Raw genomic sequence first — 24,553 nt, forward strand, 5'->3', positions numbered from 1 at the left:
CAGGCAGAGCCCTATTCCCTGCTGCACAGGAAGTGAGTTTATTGGTTGGTGGAAGGAAAACTAAACAAAATATCAATATCAAAATGATAAAGGAGAACGGTCCAGTGCTAAGGGCTCCTCATAGCTATGGTAATGTTTTTTTTGTATTTTTTTTAAATATTTTTTTCAATATCTTTAAGAAAATCTGCTTCACTGGGATACATGAAACAGGGCTGGATAAAGACAACCACACAGAGTTGTTTGTTTTTTTTCTCCCAATGACGAGCCTTTATTAAACACAAAATTAGTTTTGACAGATGGCTTTACATTGTCATCTGATATGCAGTACAAAAACAAAATTAAAGAAAAAAAAAACTAAACTAAATTAAGACTGGATTTCATATCCCAGTGGATCCAGGTCTTTATCCAGCAGCTGGAGTGAAGATTCCCTCAGCTTCCGCAGAAACTTCCTCAGCTCTTCCTTTGAAAACACCTGGGGAGGAAGCAGCAGCAGCAGCATGCGTTGAATTTCTATGTCAGTGTGTTTGTGAGCATACAGTACAGCACTCAACTGCAAATGGGCAGCAGGTGGTTTATGCTTTTGATAGAAAGTTCTCTTTGTATAGTGCTGCTGGGTTTTCCAATGCAAAGCACCTTGTCAGCAGGGGGGCATACGTTACGGCTCCTGCTTAACCTGTGTGTCTGGAAACGCCTTGTATTTACCTGGTAGAGCTTCTGCTGCTCGGAGGAGATGATGTCGGCGAGCCGGAGACACTCCTGGTGCTGCTCAGTGCTGTGCAGGACGCTGTGCAGCAGGAAAGCCACCATGGGCAGACACAGCCTCCGCAGCAGGGTCATCTGACGGGAGCGCTCAGGGTCCTCCTCCGCGTCCTGCACACAACACAGGAAAGAAACCGTCACCTTCCTGCAGCGGCTCAACACCAAACGAGCCCAATGCGATTGGCTGCAGCACAGAGTGTGCAACCCTTAGTGATGACCTTATCAAAAGATGTGATCATTTAAGCTGTTGTAAAACAGTCTCTGTCCGGACTAAATCGGGTTTGTTTGGAGCATTCAAATGCAATACGCTTTCACACAAACCAAACTGCACCCTGTTTTGAAATACACTACCCAAACCAGCCATGTGTGTATGTACTGTACAGTACACCACCATGTGTGGATACACCCTCCAGACAGGTCCGGCCAGGCAGCCTCACCTCTCTAACATCCACCATCCAGCCTCCGTCCACAAACAGCAGCACGTTGTAGATCCGATTTCGGACGTCGTCCGTCAGCGCTTCCAAACGGCCTTTCCAGTTCCTACAGTCCAGCTGTGGAGATTTTCCCGCAAAACACAACAACAACACTAGAATTCAATCACTGAATGTGCAGTCACTTATTTAAAAAACATTTTTTTTTTTTTTTTTACAATGTCCAATTATGTTCCCCACTGCAGCTCCCCACAACAGCTCAGAAGGACTGAAGGCCAAGTTGCTCACCTCTTTGGACCCAGGAGGTGACCGCGGATGTTAGTGAGCTGCTGGCTATGGATAGACAGACACATTTCCAGATAATACTGTGTCAATTGAGCACTTAAAACATATGGCCGTGGCAAGAGGAAGGGAAGCCTTGATTTTTAAACTCATATACCACATAATTTTAAAGTACAGAACTGCAATTCTCGCTGTGCAGAGAAAATGCACTGACCTTGTATTCCTTCTCCTTCATCTCGTGCTCCACAGTCTCTGTAAACTTGGCCTGGGAGGAGAGGGTGGGCTTCTGGGGAGGGCTGTTAATGTGCTTGAACCACTCATTGAAAGCTTCATGGGCCTCCTGGAGCGACAACACAGGACATGAACAGAATCAATCAGGACATGAACAGAATCAATCAGGACATGAACAGAGTCAATCAGGACATGAACAGAGTCAATCAGGACATGAACAGAGTCAATCAGGACATGAACAGAGTCAATCAGGACATGAACAGAGTCAATCAGGACTCCCACACCGGTCACCGAACATCACTCATAATACAGAAACACACAGTCCACCGATAAAGAAGCATGACAGTGACAACCATCCATCCCCATGTCTGTAAATACAGTGTTCAAGAGCCAGTAATAATATCATGGCAAAGTAAATCGAATGACCTGCATACACCAGACATGGAGAAATGAAAGAGTGACATCCAGGAACATAAGCAAGAAGTACTCTCTGCAAGCTGAGCAAAAGAAAGTGTCAGCATTATTGTACAAGCACTTCTATAGATCTAAATAAACAACTCTGACACACAGGACTCAGACAGACAGAGTGCCTCCCTATAATGATCTATGCAAAACCCCACTATATAACACACTCAATAACTTGTGCCATTGTATGTTTCATCTCAACTGTTTAAGCTGAAGACATAAGGTAGGAGAAACTTTTTTGACAGAGAGTGCTGAGGGTATGCAATGGGTCACCTAGCCAAGTTGCTGCTGCTGAATTATTGCGGTCCTTTGAGACCTGACTTGACAAAGTTTTGAGATCAACCAGTTACTAGGAGCACTAACGGCCCAATTACCTTATTGGTACATTTTCTTGTGTTCTTCTGCATTTTAAACAGTGTTTGTGTGAACTCCTGCACTCTCTCCCTGCTGCAGGTAATGAAGTCCTCAGACACAAGCTGCTCGCCAGGTAGGCTCGGATGCACAGGTGCTCTCGAATGGCATTCTGGTCCTCAGCAGGCAGAGGGATGTCCATTCCTTGCGCCTCCCACTGCTTGTAAATTTCTCGCATGGAGTCGCCGGGGATCTTGGCAAAGACCTCCTTGGCTGCTTCATGCTTCTTAGAACCTTTAAGAGGAAGAATACAGCAGATAAATAAGTGTCTTTGAAAGACTACCACTCTGTTTACCCAGTGCAATTCCCTTAGGGAACACGGACCTTTCACACCTGGACTCGCCACCGGGACCCTCCAGCTCAAGTGGAGCTGTACTTATCACACGTCAGTAATGTTTTACATCAGTCTGTCCGATCCTTGACTTATAATTACAAAACACAACCACAGCATTCAGAAATGTTTTTAGTGGTTTTACAAGCACAAATAAATGAATAGTATAAAATAACCACAGATACAAATTACATTTTAGAAGACCCGAGGTCATTTATATTTGTAATTGTGTAATTTGTAATTGCAGTTACAATGTAATTGTGTAATTTGTAATTGCAGTTACAATGTAATTGTATTGTGTAATTTGTAATTAATTGCAGTTACAATGTAATTGTAGCTGAACCTTGGTACACCCATGGAATTGCAGTTATCCCATATAATTGATCAATTCCAGTTCAATTACACACCTTTCCAAGCTTAATCATTCACACTTCATTGTTTTGTTTTACACTGAGCAATCATTATTCTCTTATTTTCATCCCTTTCTGGTGACCCCATTTGTATGAAAAAATGAATTACATGGTATATTTCTGTATTTGTGCCTGCGATTATTGCTTGGTAATTTTGAGTCAATATGATGTGGGCAGTTTATGTAACATTTTAGTAGTGAAAAGTGGAGACAGCCAGACTCCCCTGCCCCTCAGCCACACTCCGGAGTCCAAGTCTCAATCAGAACTCACCCAAGAACTTCCTCATGATGCCGTTGCTCTGCTTCAGCGCCTCCGCCCTCTGGGAGGGGTCGAACACAGCCAGTCAATCACATCGATCTTCCGAAGGTCCTCCTGGAAACAACGCACAGATTTACAGAGCTCTCTCAACCACTGCCTGCCCTTTCTCAAGGGTCTGGGGTAAACACCACCACCACACAGATCTACAGAGCTCTCTCAACCACTGCCTGCCCTTTCTCAAGGATCTGGGGTAAACATCACCACCACACAGATCTACAGAGCTCTCTCAACCACTGCCTGCCCTTTCTCAAGGGTCTGGAGTAAACACCACCACCACACAGATCTACAGAGCTCTCTCAACCACTGCCTGTCCTTTCTCAAGGGTCTGGGATAAACAAAACCACCACACAGATATACAGAGCTCTCTCAACCACTGCCTGCCCTTTCTCAAGGGTCTGGAGTAAATCATCAACTTTGCAGCAGGTATTGTGGATCGTTTGGGCTGGTTTCATAGACCCCGAAGAGCACTAGTCCAGACCATCTTTCCTACTGCGGGGGAACATTACATTAGGAAGTCCAGAACCGCTGCTAATTTGGGGTCTGCGAAACCAGAGAACATCCCAGGAGGTCTTGCATTGAACACCCTGTGTAATACACATATCTAGCACAGATCCCAGCAGGTCTTGCATTGAACACCCTGTGTAATATACATATCTAGTGAAGATCCCAGCAGGTCTTGCATTGAACACCCTGTGTAATACATATCTAGCACAGATCCCAGCAGGTCTTGCATTGAACACCCTGTGTAATATACATATCTAGTGAAGATCCCAGGAGGTCTTGCATTGAACACCCTGTGTAATATACATATCTAGCAAAGATCCCAGCAGGTCTTGCATTGAACACCCTGTGTAATATGCATATCTAGTGAAGATCCCAGCAGGTCTTGCATTGAACACCCTGTGTAATATACATATCTAGCACAGATCCCAGCAGGTCTTGCATTGAACACCCTGTGTAATATACATATCTAGTGAAGATCCCAGGAGGTCTTGCATTGAACACCCTGTGTAATATACATATCTAGCACAGATCCCAGCAGGTCTTGCATTGAACACCCTGTGTAATATACATATCTAGCACAGATCCCAGCAGGTCTTGCATTGAACACCCTGTGTAATATACATATCTAGTGAAGATCCCAGGAGGTCTTGCATTGAACACCCTGTGTAATATACATATCTAGCACAGATCCCAGCAGGTCTTGCATTGAACACCCTGTGTAATATGCATATCTAGTGAAGATCCCAGCAGGTCTTGCATTGAACACCCTGTGTAATATACATATCTAGCGCAGATCCCAGCAGGTCTTGCATTGAACACCTTGTGTAATATACATATCTAGCAAAGATCCCAGCAGGTCTTGCATTGAACACCTTGTGTAATATACATATCTAGCAAAGATCCCAGCAGGTCTTGCATTGAACACCCTGTGTAATATGCATATCTAGTGAAGATCCCAGCAGGTCTTGCATTGAACACCCTGTGTAATATACATATCTAGTGAAGATCCCAGGAGGTCTTGCATTGAACACCCTGTGTAATATACATATCTAGTGAAGATCCCAGGAGGTCTTGCATTGAACACCCTGTGTAATATACATATCTAGTGAAGATCCCAGCAGGTCTTGCATTGAACACCCTGTGTAATATACATATCTAGCGCAGATCCCAGCAGGTCTTGCATTGAACACCTTGTGTAATATACATATCTAGCACAGATCCCAGCAGGTCTTGTACTGAACACCCTGTGTAATATACATATCCAGTGACGATCCCCTCGTACCGTACCTCGGAGGTGCCGCTATCCAGAGCCAGGTCATGATGAGAAAAGTCGTCTGCATCTCTCTTGCGGATATTCTCCACCACTGTTTTTGTTACTGAAGCAACATCTAGACCTGTACATGGGAACAAGCAAACAAAACATATTGGCTAAACTTACTGTACTTCAGCCACCTGTGGTACTAAACTTTACATAATAATTCGATGTGTTGAATTTATGACATACTTTTTATTCTTCTCAAACATGTCCTGCATCTTAAATTTGAGTATAGTGATGCATGCATTAGAAATCGCCAACGAGTACACAAACAGGAAAGTGACTGACTGCCAGAGAAAAGACGAACAAAAAAAAGTTACTGTCTGATCATGAATCATCCATGACATACAGGCAGCCATTTTCAAAGAAGCAGGACTCATTGTCTGGGAGATGTGAAGTAATAAAGAGGACTCTCCCAACTCAGATGATGAGGACTAGGAGATTTGCTGTTGTTACAGGCATGTTCATTTACCAATATACAATATGCTTTACCAATATGCCTAATAGACAAGTGTTCCTTTGTATAAATTGATCTTATGTCTTGTATCTAATTAAATGCATCTATTTGAGGTTTTATTTTTTCCTGAAATTGAGGATGGGAAATTTGGGCTGCGTCTTAAATTCGATAGAATACGGTACTTGGTATTATCATCACTAAAAAACAAATGATAATAAAAAAACAGCAGTGTTGATATTTCGCCCCTGTGTAAAGCTGCGATCATGCTCTAATTGAAACCCTCAGAGGTTGTTTTGAGGCGGTTTCTTACCTGCTTCCTTGGCCAGTTCCAGACAGTGTTTCCGCTGATTGGTCTCTGTGACGCACTCCAGAAACTCAGAGTACTGAGCAATTGCCATGTCCGCAGGCAAGTGGCTCACATAAAATGCAATCAGGTCTGTGTGCTTCTTGTTTACCAAAACCTAGAGGAAAAAAAAAAGATAATCTATTGGTACAGCACAGGGGTGATGGTACCATGGCATAATGACCGATCCCTGTCCTTACAGGCAATTTACTGCCATGGAACACTTTGAACCAGGACCCATGAATAAGACAATCTGAAACTGTGTTTAAACACAGGAATGTATTTCCAAAGAAGATACCTGGATATAGGTCTCCAGAACGTCCACACAAACCCCCTCCTGTAAAAGAAACACAATTAAAATTATGTTTATTCAGAATTTTCTAACATGCACGCTCCGCCCACCTTGAGCTGCATCAGAAGGACCTAACATGCACGCTCCGCCCACCTTGGTCTGCATCAGAAGGACCTAACGTGCACGCTCTGCCCACCTTGATCTGCATCAGAAGGACCTAACATGCATGCTCCGCCCACCTTGGTCTGCATCAGAAGGACCTAACATGCATGCTCCGCCCACCTTGGTCTGCATCAGAAGGACCTAACATGCACGCTCCGCCCACCTTGGTCTGCATCAGAAGGACCTAACATGCATGCTCCGCCCACCTTGGTCTGCATCAGAAGGACCTAACATGCACGCTCTGCCCACCTTGATCTGCATCAGAAGGACCTAACATGCACGCTCCGCCCACCTTGATCTGCACCCCCAGAATGCGGAAGAACAGGATCAGGTGAGTCATGAAGCGCAGCAGGTGAGAAGGGAGGGCAGGCTTTCCATGGGACAGCCAGTCACTGAATTCCTCCATCAAACCTGAAGCACAACAAACAAAAACACACAATGACAGAGAATGAGAAAAGCTGGTAAAACTAATCTACCATGGCGAACACGTCCGGAAACTCTACTGTATGATTTCACAGCTAAAATGCAACATCCCATTTGAAATGTTTCTTCAATAGGATGGAGCACCAGGACACAGTGCAAGGCAGGTTCAGTGCTGGGATGCAAAGACAGCACTTCTTGGCTCTTGTGTCGGGTCATATCGCCTCCCCTTACAGACATATTGGTATGCAGCTCCCCTATTAACAAAACAATAACCACCACGTCTTGTTTTCTTTCTTCCTTTCCTGGCATATGAAGTAATAAATAAACGATTACCTAAATGCTAAATATATATCCTGGCAACAAACACCTTTCCTTACCATCGAGATCTCCCAGGATGATGAATTTTTGAATGACGTGGTAATGCTCCTTTGTTTCCTCCAGTACCCTCTTAATAAAACAGGATGTTAAACTGCAGATCAATGTCAGTTATCTCAGTCAGAAGTCAGATGATACCATTTACAACAGTTTTTTTTTTCGGGGGGGGGGGGGGGGGGGGGGGGGGGGGGACGGACCTTAGCACAGGTTGTTTTTTCTGCAATGATCATAGTTTATTCCAATCAGACACTAACAAATTAGGAATTTAGTAAGTCTGCACATTAAGGATAACATTAGCTTTACCTCCAATACAAAAAAACATACATTAAGTTATATTTGCGGCAAACAAACTTAAACTATATATACTGTGGATTTATTTTACTCTTGTCTTGATATTGTAGCTTGCTAGTACCTTTTTCTCTGTTGCTTGTATTTCTTCAAATACCCTTTCCAGTGTCCAGCTAAAAAAAAAAACAGAAGCAGGACTAGTTATTCAACGGTCCTTGTTGGAAGTAATCTCTTAAACACACACACACACACACAACTGACTGACTGAACATTTTGCAAAGCTATACTGTCAATAGGAAGTCTTAGCTAAGGAAATAAAACTAATAAAAAAAAAAATATATAAAAGAATGCATGACTTTAATTATAGAAAACAAAAGGATGGCTGTTAGTTGTGCCCTGCGGCTCACTCACTCACTCACTTTGCTTCCAGGTACTCTCGGGGCAGCTCCTCCAGCTGATGCAGCGCGGTTCCCGAGGAGCAGATCTCCTGCTCCACCAGCGTGTCCACCAGTACCCGGAAATACGCCCACACCGTGTCCTCCCACGAGTCACACACTGGGAGCAGCTGTCCCGGAGCAAGAGAGAACATTCAAACACCTGCCCTATAAGAACCAGCTCCCTCTGCTCTGCTAAACACCTGCCCTGTGAGAACCAGCTCCCTCTGCTCTGCTAAATGAAACACCTGCCCTGTGAGAACTAGCTCCCTCTGCTCTGCTAAACACCTGCCCTGTGAGAACCAGCTCCCTCTGCTCTGCTAAACACCTGCCCTGTGAGAACCAGCTCCCTCTGCTCTGCTAAACACCTGCCCTGTGAGAACCAGCTCCCTCTGTCCGACATCATCAAAAAGACGTAAAGCACAGGTCTCTAGTCGTTTTTTCTCCGGAAAAAGCAGAGAAAACCTTTCAATGGCCAAGTTAGACTGCGAGGAGCCAATAAATAAATAAATAAATAAAAAGGGTGTATCTGATAGCCCCGTGTACCACAGAGATAACACGGACACAAACAAAGGAAGCTTCTGCATTCAGTGTTCAAAGAATACCACAGACATTTGCAGAGCTTTTTGAGATGTTACAGTAATAAAATATTGACTTGGATCGCATTATTGAGGAGTTTGGTGATAAAACAAGTGATCAGGAGAGGATTTATCGGTATAAATCCTCTCAAAATACAGCGAACAAGGGGTGGGGCTTGGCTGGAGATCCAGTACTGAGTGTCCTTTTGCGATTCAATGCCTTTTAAACCTGTTTTACTCTGAAAAAATAAAAATTAAACAGAGTGTGAAAATAAACTGGGCCTGACAAGCGCTGAATAAATGGACCGCTAAGGGTTAATCAGATGCACGTGAGCTTGTTACCTATTCACTGGGGCTAATCAGGCTCGTAGTACAACATGCAATGGGTCAAACTGCTATGCAATGGGTGTCTTATTTCCACCCCCGATGTGTTAGCAAGGGCTACATCACTGAAATGATCAATATGCCCAACTAGGACATGAAATAAAATGAATAACAGAATTGCGATCTGTCACTAGTACCTGTTTAAGATTTCCGCTGAGGGCTGCGTAGATGGCTCGTTCATACCTGCTGAACTGCTCCTGCAATATGAACACATATTAAACACAGAAATGCTTTTTAAACAATGCTCATCACCACAGTTTAGGTGCAAGATAATACATACAACATTTATGTTTTAAAACCATCTTTAAAACTGTACAATCTACTAGATTAGACTGTTTTTAACACTGTGATTCTCTGAACAAGACCAAATAAAAGGGTTCTACTTCCAAAGCATTTACTCCACTTGAATTAATTCCTATTTTTTTGGAATGGAGAAAAATAACAGAATAATAATAATAATACGACAAAGCCAGATCCAAAACGACTGGGTAATATAAGACAAGGTCTCCCGAGCACTGGCAAGTTGTTTGCTTCTCATTCAGTAACATTAACATTTTTTTTTGTTAAAAAAAAATAGGAGTTTAAAGATTCAAGTAAACGCTTTGAAAATATGACCCAGTGTCTCTCACATCCCCCGCCATCCTCCAACAACAGGTTTTCCAAATACAGTGATGTGGGTTCCCCTCCACAGGCTGCAGCTCCACCCCTGCAATGAGATGCAAACAGCAGGCCTTACACTCCTTACACCCTACTCATTTTGTTGAACATTTTAAAAGGCACAAGGGACATACGTGTCCCACAAATAAAAATTATTCTAACTTCCTTACTTTTGTAACAAGGTGCATGAAACCCGGTTTACAATTCACTGACAGGTTGGATCTGCTCATCCACACTGACACAGTCTCCTCCTTGTGATGCTTGAGTCTCTCTCAAATGCATTTTAATTAGAAACAGTTTGAACACTGCTCAATTCCTTGTAACTTCAGGGGTTAAAGGACTAGGGTCTAAAAGACGAGTCTCTCACCTACAAGTGACGGCAAAAAATATAATATTTACTATGGTAGTTTCACCTTTAATATAACTGCCATCAGGGTGAATTACAGAACAGTTTCCATGCGCATTCTCATTTTATAGACCCTCGCCTTTTAAAACAAGAAATCTTGTCAGCAAGATCATGCATCACACGCTAACACTGTTTAATAATTCAAGAACTCTATCGCTGAAATAGTGAACTACAACACAAAAAATTTAATAAATAAATTAGCAGCAACAGAAAATCCAAGCCTTTGTACAATCACGAATTTCAATTTCTAAACAGTGTTTCAATTCACGTTGTCTATATTCACCTCCGCTGATGTTGGGGTCATGGTGTAGCTTCCACCCCTCCAGTGTCGCTGCTCTCCAAGCTTGACCACAGCGCTTGCAAAGACGCTGAGCCTTCAAAGAGAGCAAATGTGTCAGACAGCTGCGACTGCTCCATCTATTGAAGCCACATCAATGCTAACCCCTTAAAGAATACTGAACATTGCAGAAGCTCTGCTTCAAAAGGAATTCGAACAGTGTATAAGCAAACTAAATAATAATCAATTTGACAGTTATTCAAACCAGGTCTGACCTCATTCACCAAGGCAAAAAAAAAAAAAAATGATAAAACCCAGTACTTGCACAATTCCTAGTAATTTTTAACATAGACTTCCCACAGAAAGTCCCACTGATCAGGCTTAGTGCATTCAAGTCCTGACGGCTTACAAACAGCTTACAAATCTACAAACAGTCAGTGAATTGATGCTGAGAGCTGCACTCACCTCCTCTGTCATGCCGGCTCGGATGAGGGTGAAGAGGTATTTGAGCATCCTGATATCGTCCTCCCTGTCCAGATCAGCCAGGGGCAGCTTCTGCCTGACCGGAGCATCGGGGTCCTGCATACAAACACAGCTCAGTCTGTATCTACTGGAGGGAGCATGCAGGGCTATTCCCACACTGGAGCAGACTTGTTCAAATGTTCTCATCTCTTATTTGCAACAGCATTCTCTCTGGTCCTCATTGGTGGGCTTAAGAAGCTTTTATGCTCTTCACTACTTGATTTTATTTATTTTACAAAGTGAGGCTGGAACCATGTAATTATGCCCATGAAAAACTCAGGAACAAATGGCAGGTTACACAAGACTGTCAGCACAAAGATAAGGAGAACAGTGAACATATATATATATAAAATCAGTTTGCTACATGTATAGTTCAGAATGGATATGGTGTAACATCTGTATTTTGAACATTAAAAACATTAGTGTCAAGCCTTTCAATTGAATCTAGGAAAGGGCACAATGAAGTAGAAGCCTTCTGAATTGATACCAGTTCAGTGACCAGTGGGCGGCTGAACCCTGCGTGCGACGGGGTTCTTCTCTGCTTCAGGGTGTGCAGTGTATTCTCCCTGCAATAAAACACACACAGGACAGTTGCAATGAGTGTGCAGTGTATTCTCCCTGCAATAAAACATGCAGGAGGGTTGCAATGACTGATTTAGTATCTGAAACCCAGGGTGCACAGAGACTGTACAGGACTTGCAGTTCATTCAAAGCTGCTGAACAGCATTTTGTGTAAGCAACTGTAGCAATGTTACTTACCAATAAACCGATTTGGCATAGAACTCGATGTTATCAGAAAAATCCCCTACTTCATCTTTGGCGATGGTTTCCAGCCAGTCTACCACAATCTGCAAATAAATAAATAAATAAATAAAAAATTAATAAATGAAATTGAAGCAAGCCAGCCCTCCTACATCGCCCTGGCAGTGTGGGTAGGAGTGAACAGACAGCCATACTTCTTCAAACAGGGATTTATTGTCACTTGCAAAAAGGAACCAAAGCGCTGCGTTCTGATTTATGTGTCAAAGCTAATCATGATTTGTGTCAAAGCTAATCATTATTTATGTGGCAAAGCTAATCATTATTTGTCAAAGCTAATCACGATTCGCTTCTGTATAAAATAAAAAGACAGTGTTCCTTCTGGTCACGAGTTCCACCTGTTGCATTCAATCACTCTCAGAGAGTGACAGACTGGTGGTGCTGGCAGGATAGTAATGCATGCACTGTCACAGAGTGACAGACAGGTGGTGCTGGCAGGATAGTAATGCATGCACTGTCAAAGAGTGACAGACAGGTGGCGCTGGCAGGACAGTAATGTATGCACTTTCATTTTTATAATTTGATGATTTTCCTGATGTAGAGCTCATTTTATTTTAGCAGGGTATTGGAAACGTTTTCTTATATTGACCTGTAGCTTTATTTAGACTGCTGCCTCTGCTCTGCTGTTGTTTGGGATTGCCTTCACCACTAATACTACACACGCATACAGTATACCGTTACATTCAATACAATCACTACCTGGCTCTGACGAACCAGAGAGTCTCTTTGAAACAGATTATCCACAATCACCTTTTCACTCTCACTTGGTGCCTAAAACCAAAACCAAATTCAACACATCAATAAACAATAACAATAATTCAAACATAAGAAAAGCACTTCCTAATAATCTTCTCTTAGGTTAACAGTATCCCAGGTTCAGCGACACCCTACACAGACACTTCACTATGCTGCTACATGTTCTGTACGCATACATTCATTTCTTCCTTCATTGGCTGTTGATTCCCTTGTGAGGAGATGGACAGCTGACATGCCCAGGCAAGTATAAGCAAGAGTTGCAATGAAAGCCTTTGGGGTTGACTTACAGCAGCATCAATCATTACATCATCTTCGAGAGCAGACTGGACTCTGTCCCTGGAAGAGAAATCAGGAGCCTAATGTAATTCAACGCAGGCTTGTTTAAAGTAATAAATGTACATGTCCTTAAATACACATACATTGAGAGTTATATTACAGTAAACTATCTCCACTAGGCTTATTAGATATCAAAGATTTACATATCACCCTGCATTGTTTACAACAAATGCATAACATTACCAGTGTCCTGTGTATCAGTTATATTTTATTGAATAAAAATCCCAAATGTTTTGATATTTTTTGTTCACACATCCTGGTAAACCAGCAGGAGTATGAAATCCAACATTATTCACAACCCCCCCCCCCTCGTTCCCAACACTGATATATTCACCAGCTTTGTTGTGCGGGTTTGGATACAGAAGTTTGGATAAGTCTGTCCTGACAAAGGCTGTTATTAATTTGGACACAGACAGGTTTCAGAGAGGGACAGGAGGAGATGTCTGTCCTGACGAAGGCTGGTATTAATTTATAAAATACGTTCGGTTTCACCCGCTAGGCTGTGTGAACATAAATATCAAAAATGTTGAAAAATTCACAGCAAAGTAATGCATCTGTTGTAAACACTAACTAACCATTTCAGCTCAAGGTGAACTCAGCACAGCACCTTAGTGAACAGATAAGAATATCATGAACACCTGACAAATCTGAGTCATCCAATGCAGAAGAAAACAAAATGTTTTCTCTCCGAAATGAGATTTAAACCTGAAGATTGACAATGCAGTAGAATGTTCATTTTGCATAGTTTTTATGTGTTGTTCATTCATGTCATGTCTCAGTAGATAAACAGACCTGTACAATGAAGCTAGCAGCCTCCATGTCACCACACATGCTGGCGGTTTGAGAGAATTTCTGTTGCCCTGGCGTCGCTCTCGTAATGATCTTCTTCAGCATGCCCACCTAAACAAACCCATTGTTAAAAGACAGTCTTACAAAATGCCTTGAAAAGAGAAACTTGGCACAGTAGAGCCTCAGTTACGAACTGACCGGTCTACCCAACACCACACTAACTCCAAGTACAGCTGGGAGACCAGTGTAACCTGCCCCCCTGCAAAACTCTGCCCCCTAGTGGTTGATTGGTTCTAACACTGGTGATCCAATTATCATAAGGATCTATTTTTTGATGTTCTTGTATTTATGGTTCTGATTGTCTTGACCTTCGACAGACGCTCACACAGTAATCCCCGACGGGCCTGTCTCTGTACCTGTTCTTCACAGATGGTCTCGTACTCTTCTAGCAGATCAAAGATGGCACTGGAGGAATGCCTCAGATAGGACTGTAAGAATTCAGGAAACATGCTGAAGGAAGCTGAAATGGACAGAAAAAAAGCAGAGGAACAAATGAGTCATTCAATACTGCCGCTGGTATTCAATTCAGAAAAACAGACTTAAAGGCAACCTGTGCTAAACATCCTCAGCAAGTTTCATTACAGTGGATGAAGCAATGACCTACTGTAGATATACTGGAAACCATGACATATGCACGCAAACGCAGCAGGGACAGAAATATGACTCCCACTGCAGAGCAGTTTGATCCATTCCTAGTTTTAATAGGAATTTCATAAGACACACCTGTGCTTGTAACCTACAGACTGGGGCTAACAGGAGTGTTATTTCCATCCCTGCTTAAGCACTACACACTCTGTGGTAGGTTTCTTTTGCACAACACAGGTTATTATTGGCTCATACTGTACTCCTGCATTTGGAACACTGCTGCCATATAAAACAGGGGTGTAAATAAAGCAAACGCAACAAGGAAGCATGTGGAAGGAAGACTCACCAGCCTCCCCGGGGTAAATAATAAATAATCCTCTACAGATTTATCCAAAGGATTTTAACACAAGTAAGTCATCTTACCAATTCAGACACGCCTCTAATGCAATCCCATTACTGCCAGTGACTGCATGGAATATGTGCTGTTCATTTCACCTCAGCAAACCTGGTAACAGATCATTTTTATAACGTGAATGAGACTGGGTCCCTCCGCGCAGACTGGCGTGCTTACAGTGTTGAACATTCCCTCAAAGACTGCACTCCTGATGAGAGTGCTGCTGTTAATACTGCTGATATCAGTCCTGCGTACCGTAGACAGGTTTCCAAGGCGAGCTGGTGTCTGAGAGTATCGAGGAGACTTCCCTCCCGTTGCCAGAATAGCCGATACATCAGGGTGCCTCTTATTATGAGGGGTAACTGCGAGAGAGAACCAGCAGAGACGGTCAGTTTGAATAGAACCAGTTAAATTCACTGGGAAAACCATTAACTGAATTGCTATTAAATAAAACTTGAATCTACACTGGAAACAGTGCAGCAGGAGCCCCTTTTGTTATTGAAATATTTAGACATTTATAACAACTGCTGCTTCCAGTACATGAACCAAAGCACATTTCACAGTGTAAATACAATACAATATTGCTCATTAAGTGGCTTTTTTATATTTATAAGCATGCATTTGAATGAGAGCTTTGGATACATGTCAAAGCACATTAACTACTTGCACTGTATGTACATGTCTATCACAGAATGTACTTGCAACAAAAATCATTACAAATCGAGAAAATAACTTCAAGCACATGTCGCTATTGTCTAGAATTCCATCTTCGCATCCCCAGAAATGTGTGCATGCTGTGAATAGCAGTACGAGGTCCCTGTGGTGTAACTTCTGTACATGTTGCATTTGGAAGTGTATCCACTTGCATTGTGTTTGCTGTCAGTTTGAATGGCTGTACATACAGGAGTGTTTGAGCAGTGACCCTGGAGTTCGGTTCAGTAGCTGCAGCCTGGCAGGGGTTGTGGATGCACCTGAGACTTCACCTGGCGAGGAGGGAACTGGACCGGGAGTCAAGAAATACAACAAGGTCTCGACGCAGAGTAACTACTATGTCGACAGGAATGAGCTGGGTGCTTTATTCCCCCACCACATGACCATCACCATAGAATGAGATCTTTGTTTTACAGTAGAGAAATATTACATTTTTAAAACAAGTTAGGTTCAATATTGCTGGCAAACTTTTTGCAAACTATTGCAGCGTTTGTTTGAATACGTTGCAGGGATGGAAATACGACTCCTATTGCATAGCGGTTTCACTATGAGCTTGATTAGCCAAATTGTAGCGATAACAAGTTCAGGTGTGTGATTAAACACATAGTAAAACCAGGAATGGATCAAACTGCTGTGCAATAGGACTTATTTCCATCCCTGCATTGTCTCAGCTCTAGATAACTTGGGCAATCAAAGCTCAGTGCCTGTATGGCCGTCAGTTTCAGAACCTGTGGGAAAACAACCGACAAGATGTGTGGAACACAAACAGCAATCGCCAGTTATGTTTTTTTCATTATTAGTTTTTAACAATAAGATTATTTTAGTGCCAAGAAAGGGAAGAAACTGTAGAGAAGCTGAGAATTTAGTGTGTAGGGATGGAAATAAGGCTCCTATTGCATAGCCTGTTTCACCAACTCTAGGTTTTACTATGAGTTTCATTAGCCGCAGTGTATAGCTAACAAGCTCAGGTGTGTCTTATTAAAATGCATAGTAAAACCAGGAATGGATCAAACTGCTATGCAATGGGGTCTTACTTCCATCCCTGGTGTGTGCGTGTGTGTGTGTGATGTAACTTTAAAAAAAAGGATGGTGAGCAAGTAGATTCAAGAAAATGCACAGAGTCCTTTTCTTCAGTCAGTTGCCAGGTTTATTGAAATATACAGGGAGTCTGGTCCCAGCTACAGGACAAACAGAATACTCGTTCTTACAATTTTTGCATGACATTAAATACCCTTCTGTATAGATGGTCCACCTCCTCTTTCTCTGACATTTAACTAATACCAAAGATACATTATTCTGTTACCACATACTATATGTATTTAATTTAGTGTGTATGTCTGTGTGTGTATTCTTGTGTGACAACCTCCACCCCAAAAGGTCCATACATCTAGTTTTTGTCATCTTCCTTGTTCATATTTCTCCGTTTTGCCTGAGACCCTTTGAGTGTAGTGGTATCTCTTATTCTCCCTGAAAACCTTTGGGTCCAACGGCAGTCCCTGGGAGCCTTTTAGCCCCTTATGCTTTGCATTCCAAAAGTCTTACAGCCTGGCCCCTTCTGGTCCACAGCATTGTTATCTTGTTAGCTTGCAGTCAATGCTGGGCAAGAAGCTTGTAGACGCAAGGGCTCTATCAATTGTTAGCAGTACATGCAATTTGAAGCAAACAGTCTGCTATCTGCAATATTAGTCTCTTTTCAGAAAAGAACACCAGTATAGCTCTGCCAGTCCACATGCGTAGCAAACTGCTAACCAATTCTCAATCCATGTTTTCCAACAGTGTGTGTGTGTGATTTGCCTACAGCTTCAGATTTCCAGACCCAGTAAAGGATACAGAAGACCTTCTTGTTGGAACTTCTTCTTCGGGCTGCTCTAGTGACCTCTGTGTCCCGAACAACAGGAGACAGCAACTCATCACACCTGTGAAATACAAACAGGAGACATAGCAACTCATCACACCTGTGAAATACAAACAGGAGACAGCAACCCATTAAGACTGCTGCCAGCTGTTTCAGTGAATGGACAGTTATATTAAGTATTTGTCTTGTGCAGCACGATCTGTACTATTCAATATAAACCAATACCCACAATACAGAGCAGCTAGTATCATTTCTTAAACAAGTATAGCATAAGGCTGTACTACAAACTGAAAAACGATTGTGTGTGCAGAACGGACGTTTATGGAATTGCATTATATAACCGATGTAGAGTACACATACGTTTTTACACTGAAATAATTATTTAAGACAAATGTTACTACCAACAATTGTAAGGTCTTAACGTGCAAAGGGAATCTGATTTCACTGCTTTTAGTTGACGCACAAATCAAATTCTTAATACAACTACCGCATACTCTTTCTCTAAACAATGTTAATAAAGCATACATGGCTTTTCTTCAGCAACGGGCCTAGCAGCAGTCTTTCGGGGCTTCTTATTGGCAGTAGACTCTGTACTCTACATACAATGCTACTGCCTAAGCTATACAGTACAGTATAGTACAGTAGAGAGAATTTCACCGTGCATATATGCATGGGGGCCTCTAAACTGCACTGACCCAAATATCAAAACCACATGTCTCCGAGAAAAGACAACTAGCCAAACCCCTTCTCTGGTAACACAGCAAATAAACCCAAACGCACAGCAACTTTTATAATAACAACAAAAACCCGTTCGAGTGTCTTACCGCTCCATGTTTACTGTGCTTTCAGATCTTCAGCACAGGTTCACTATCCTATTCCCGCTCGGCTAGACCACTCCTATCCACCTCAGACACAGTCGATTAGAGGCGCCGCTCTAAGAACCAGAATAGAAAGACCGATCGATGATATCGAAGTTCAACTCTAAGGCATTTCACTGAAGAGCTGCAGCTGAAACAAACAAATCACCGGTGAAGAGGGTATGCGCTGTTCGCAGTCTTGGCCAGGTGGAGAGCGCCATCTAGCGGTTATAAAATACATGCATATACGAAACACGCATGGTTTTTGGCTTCATGCTCTTCGAATAAGGAACGATTCCTTAAAATAAAGAACTTACTAGCAAGCCGCCTCTCACGATTCAAAGTCGTGGTTCCAGCCCTCATAACGATATAACGATGTGGGTGGAGACAGGAAGTGCGAAAAAAATCCATGCATTATATATATATATTAATATATAATATATATATATAGATTTACTACACCATATCTATATATATATTATATATATTATATATAATATCTATAGTCACTTGCTCTGGAAACACCCCACAGTGTTCCTAATTACATTTCTCAGTGCCCTTATGGAAAGTCCAGCACTGGTGTGCCCTGGTAAGAGCTAGTTCAGCAGTCTTGGTTACAGCTGAGGAGCTGGTTAAACAATGGAGTTTTAAAGTAATTTCAGGTATTTTGTAGGCTGGCTGGCTGGCTGGATAGTAATTATTTGTTGCAGCTCCCATCTCTAGCTGGTAACCAGATTATCAGCAGAGTGGGACACTTATTTTTTAAATTGGTATTTGTTTGTATGCAATACACTGGGATATGATTTACAGTCTTAAGATTTATTTAAATAATATGGGGTCAGATATAGTGGTTCGGGGTGTACTTATTCTAGTAGCATATCTCCAAAAGAAGTTTTAGCAGCTAGAGCCACAAACCGGCCACTCCCTTCCCCTTTGAAAACCAGCTTGCAGTTACAATATCACACTGTATGTGAGCCACACAGGCATTCTCCTACATCAACCCAGAGCACTTAACGGACATGAAGGACATTTTCAGGTTTGGTTGCAGCTCAGGAAGAAAAATGTAAAAATGTGCTTGTCATTTTTCTGAAATTATTATTTTTTTGTTTGTTTTTGTTTTTTCATACTCATAACATTGCAAATGGCCTATATAGTTATTATTTTTAACATGCTTAAAATGAGTACAGCCTGTAAACATAATTTTTAATGCCTGGTATCACCCAGATGATCATTTAGGTAAGGTGGTCCAAGACTTGTGTTAATCGGGGTCTGTGAAACCAGCTGTTAATCTATACAGGGCACTATACCTTTAAATTACCTGGTATGCTTTTGTAATATAGATACTGCCACCTACTGACAGGATCCAGATGTTAAATCTCAAAGCTGGTGGCTGTATAAATAGATCAGGATGCATATGCATGACTCTTTTTACATGCTGATTGATGCTCAAACAGGAGCTAATTATCCTGCTGCAATACGTGTATCTGGGAATGCAACATAGCACTGCATCTGTTTTACATGAAAAACCCAATAAACACTTCATTACCATAGTAATTGCAAGAAGAAGAAAAGCCCTTTTGCAATATTGCAAATCACCATCATCTAGAGATACCCCAAATAGAATGATGTTTCAGGTTTTGAATCTGATTATAGTAAAAAGAAAAGGGATTCATGCATGTTATTAATTGTCCCTTTTTCAGTAGGAACAATAATTATGCTAAACCAAATCCAAACAGTTATGCACTGTATATATATACATTAGCAACAGGGAAATATATAATAGATGATGTGTTTTATACAGCAAAGTGATCTACGAGAGATTTCCATGTTTAAAAAAAGCATCCAAGCTTCCCTCTGTCTTTTTTTGTTATAGCTGCTCCACTTTCAAGAAGTGCTCTATCTCACTTCTCTATTCTCCAAGGAAATGTATTGGACTTACAGTACTTTAAGACAGGTTTATTAGCCACGAGAGAGGGATATCTGACAATAATATCAAAGTGGAAATAAGAATGTGGGCTGCCAGATAGAAACGAGGAATTGTTCAAATTTTGTAAAGTCGCTAAATGTCATGCAACACAGATCTGCTAATTCGGCTGCTGACTGCGAGGAGTGAGGAAGGCACGCCCTGATGTATTTGTGTTTGGTTTCACACGCACCCAAATAGTCAGGCAGGCTCAGCAGCAGGCTTTAGCTGATCGAAGAGGAAACATATGTTATCTTCCCACAGTGAGTCACACCTTTTAATGATTTAATTTGTCAGCTTGTACTTAAGAAGATTCAGGCAAGACATTATTTAATCAATCTTATTTAGTTTGGTCTTAACACTAGCAGACTCATGGTCAAGTACAAAAATAAAGTATAATAAATAATCCATAATTGAATAGAACGGTGTTACATCATATTACAGTATTGTACAATAATACTGTAGAAGGTCTCCTATTTGAAGCACTCGTCTTTTTAGTTGTTTAAATTTAAAAATAAAAATCAAGAGCTCCTGAATAGAATCCACCAGTAGCAACTAGTTATAATTTTACTGACCCCATGAGTGTTTATCAGAATCCCTAGATATATCCTTTATTAGCTAACTAATTAGATTTCAACACTGAAATAAGTATGTCAAAGTAGGTGCAAAGCTTCATTACTTTTTACAGCTGCAGATGGATCAGCTGACACTGTGGGTTTAGGTGTTGGGATTAACTGGAAAGGATCCCCAGTTAGTATCATACGAGCTAGGGCTTGTTGACACTAGAAACCAACTCTCAAATCATGTGGATGTGGTGACACTAACCTAGGAATTTCACTTCTTGTGAATTTCTAAAAAGAAACAGGAAAAAAAATACAAGCCACTTCTAATAAGAAGCATCAGCCTCGTAAGTGTGCTGATCTATTCCATTCTTAGTCAGCAGGCTCTGTGGAATGTGAAATGAAGATGAATTGTAACAGTGAGTGTAGTTAATGACTATAGGTTACTCCATGTTGCCTACAATACAAACATCCCTTTCACAAACTTGATATAAATGAATGAGGGATGATTTGCTCACCCAACTGATTTGGTTTTGCTGTTTTTATTTTGTACCAGTTTCCATGTCTCTCTTCTCTGAACATCTGCCATACAATTGTGCCAGCTGACGTTTCAGGATTTTGGTGTATACATGAAGCTCTGCATCCTCTGTAACTACGAAATATGAAAATGTGCAGTGCCCCATACAGTTTTCAATAGTTTGTACATATTTAAAGATCAAGTAGCTACTTTTTTGCTGTCCTGGCTGTTTCTGAATGTAATCACACGAGTACTCAAATCTTCAGATATTTGATTTACTGTTAACAGCTAGTTTCACAGACCCTGATTAGCACTTATCTTGGATTATTTTACTTAATGTAGCATTAGGTTGTACAAGATTGGTGCTAAATCAGAGGTCAGTGAATCAATGCTAACACATTGTAAATGTCAGACATCCTATTCACAAATTACCACTAAATGTAAAATTACCTATTTCAATCAAATGATTTGTTTTTATTTAAAATATTTACACATAGTATACAGTGCGCTCAGATTGAAACATCTCATGTTCAAGTCATTCTAACACAGCTATGAGTTTGGGATTAATTAAAAAGTAATGTGGATTAGCGCCAGTGTTTTTTGGCAACCTACCCCAGTAAATATAAAGATTTGCTTAAAAATCTAGACAAAAAAACCAAACAAGCATACCGTGGGTATCTATTTGCTTAAGAAAGCAAATGGTAATTATTCCAGAGAAACGACCGGTCCCGTTCAATCACAATGTCCGGGAGACCACTGTATGTACCAGGTCTGAGTTCTCAGTGCTGAAGGAGGCGTGACTGTCAGGTCATTTCTCTAAAATTCTTGGATGAGTCCCTCCCGCCCATACAATACTCAAATTTAGTTACTCCAACTGAAAGCAAGTTATGTTCAGTTTTTGCACATAAGCAAGTGCTATGCAATGGAAACTCTCCAAATAAACTCCATTACTAATAACATTACTGTACCCCCATAAGCATAGGATACAGTCTATACTGCCACAGGAGGCTGCAGCAATCAAAGAGGAATCAACTTGAGAAGCAGCTGAGAAAGTCATCCGACGATTCGCAGGTTTGCAAAAATCTTTAGTGAATTTAATTGATAAATTAGGTAAAATGATGGAACATGATTATAAAACAATCTTTTTAAAAATATATATATATATAAAAGATATCTATCTCTATCAAGGGTATTAATTAGCAAACACTGTCAATTAACCAAATTAGTGAATTATCCTATTTTAAAGCCATGGGAGAACACTGTAGTCTTTGTGCATCACATAGGACATGTAATGCATTTAATAGTACTCTAAAATGAACATACATTTGTTTTACCATACCGTACCTGCCACCCACTGTAGAATGCACACAAGTATTAGATTAAAAAAAGTTAAACCAATATTTATTTCCTAGCACTGTTAAAACAATACACAAAACATTCAAGTGGCAGATCATCTTTACTGCAAGCCCTTGCATGGCAATCCACACCTATTGAACTACGGATGCTAGGTTATACAAAATTGCACCACTTTTAATTAAGGCTTTGTAGTTTACATTTGGCCACCTCAAAGCACATGTTGCATTACAAATAGTGTGGCTCTGGACTGGATATACACATGATCTTTACATCCAGGAGTTACTGCATACAAAGCAACAAGGCATTCTTAAATACATCCGCAAGACTGTTACACATACTGCAACTTGCGCCCTGTAACCAAATTACACGCAGTTCAAATTTTAGTTCCAGCATTCACCACTGACATCCACAGTACTCGTTCACCAAGAAACATTTCAACCCAAATATTACACAGTTGAAACAGAATTCACTAACAGGCAATTTTACTAACTGGTTGGTATATTTGGTTTTTTTTCTCAATTACAACAGATGCATGAGCAAGCAGGGGATTTACAGTGAGAATCTACAGCTGCAGAAAGAATCCTGAAGATTAGTTTTACAAACTAAATGGTTTAAATCATTCTTTAAAAAAAAAAAAAACCCTCATTTTAAAATATACTTCCTGTTGTAGATCCCCACTGTACAGACATCTATAAACATGGTTCCCTATGTAAACATCAATTATTATTGACAATTAACAATAAAAATAAAAATGACAAAAGGTTGACATTACTTTGTTTCTCCTGAAAACTAACAAATATTTGAAGGCAACATCTTAGGCTAAAGACAATATAAGTGACAGAAAACCATTATTTTATCCATACACAGAAAATCACGGTTTCCACAGGCCCCCCCACCCCCACCCCACCCAAAGATAAAATCATATTAATAGCAGTTGAAAGAAAGCATCTTGGTACAACAAAACAGGAATAATCTAGTATCTCATTTTATATATATATAAGCTGCAAATACCAAAGGAGGAAAGTTAGCTGTATGAAATTGTCTAAATAGGAGCTCTTTGGACTTTCACTTTTATTTTGCTAAAATAGTGGTGCTTCTCAATATTACATCACAATACCTCTGGCAGAAAACTGGGCACAGTGTTCAGCATGTTATTTTACAGTTTCTTACATTTACAACATTGGTAAAAGGAGTGTCTCCATCTGCAATAACACTGGGTGTAAGCTCTATCTTTTTTCAGTTGCATACAGTTAGAATATATTTATATACAAGTAAAAATCTCTTTCTTGCGATACTGGAGAGTGATTACAGTTATCTATGTGCAAAAACTGACGTAGTAGCTTTTATCCATTTGTTAAAGGGCATCACCACAGGAAAGTCCGTTTGATGTTGGGTTTAGTAAGGTTGGAATGCTGGCACTGTTGAACAGACAACAGTTTATCAGACCTGGAATTGAAATAAAAAAAAAGAATGAGTTGCCTGCTCTGCTGTGGAATCAAAATCACAAACAAACCTCTGCTGATTCATTTCCCTTGTATGTTTTAGTCCAGTAACACAGCACAGGATTATTCTAACAAACACCAAAAGGCACACTCTAATAAAAAGACAAACTAAATTCTATTGGCCCAATGAAAGACATTTTTACATACCACATCCCCGCTTGTAAATTGTAAAAGTAGGTGGTTAGTAATATAAATCCCCTAACACAGTTGCAAGTACAGAATAAGAGACGTCAGTGTGCTGTGAAAGTTCAACTCCAGAGTCTATATACATACATATCCACAAAATGTAAACTGTGGCATGCAGACTGACCTTTCTCCCCATATATACCCCGATACCAATACTCAGAGTGTTGCATCCAAGCTTACTCTAAATTGGATAGGTGGTTCATTTTCTACAGTGGAAGTATTGTCAACTTGTAGTTTTAAATAATCATTTGG

At 40.9% G+C, this 24,553-nt stretch overlaps 2 protein-coding genes across 2 annotated transcripts in view; both read right to left on the bottom strand.

The window, feature by feature from the left end:
* Positions 1–226: 226 nt before the first annotated feature.
* Positions 227–18,286, bottom strand: LOC121317979 (nuclear pore complex protein Nup107-like). The gene is given in 30 exon segments (XM_041254094.1): positions 227–472; positions 703–870; positions 1,197–1,310; positions 1,687–1,812; positions 2,653–2,813; positions 3,591–3,659; positions 3,662–3,692; positions 5,430–5,536; positions 6,225–6,375; positions 6,556–6,594; positions 7,004–7,122; positions 7,512–7,581; positions 7,922–7,970; positions 8,217–8,362; positions 9,331–9,390; positions 9,823–9,899; positions 10,540–10,630; positions 10,999–11,112; positions 11,543–11,621; positions 11,815–11,903; positions 12,574–12,645; positions 12,918–12,966; positions 13,759–13,794; positions 13,796–13,866; positions 14,172–14,275; positions 14,824–14,905; positions 15,050–15,156; positions 15,697–15,792; positions 17,336–17,421; positions 18,185–18,286. Coding segments are annotated over 25 exon segments (2,289 nt in total). The 5' UTR covers positions 14,265–14,275; positions 14,824–14,905; positions 15,050–15,156; positions 15,697–15,792; positions 17,336–17,421; positions 18,185–18,286; the 3' UTR covers positions 227–364.
* Positions 18,287–23,128: 4,842 nt separating this feature from the next.
* The window catches only part of LOC121317980 (ras-related protein Rap-1b-like), a 36,376-nt gene continuing 34,951 nt past the window's right edge, over positions 23,129–24,553 (bottom strand). Inside the window, exon 8 of the mRNA XM_041254095.1 lies at positions 23,129–24,059. The gene's annotated coding sequence lies outside the window, so the exon portion shown is untranslated. The remainder of the gene's footprint in view (positions 24,060–24,553) is intronic.

This window comes from Polyodon spathula, chromosome 7, assembly GCF_017654505.1.
Source record: "Polyodon spathula isolate WHYD16114869_AA chromosome 7, ASM1765450v1, whole genome shotgun sequence".
NCBI classification, from domain to species: Eukaryota; Metazoa; Chordata; class Actinopteri; order Acipenseriformes; family Polyodontidae; genus Polyodon; species Polyodon spathula.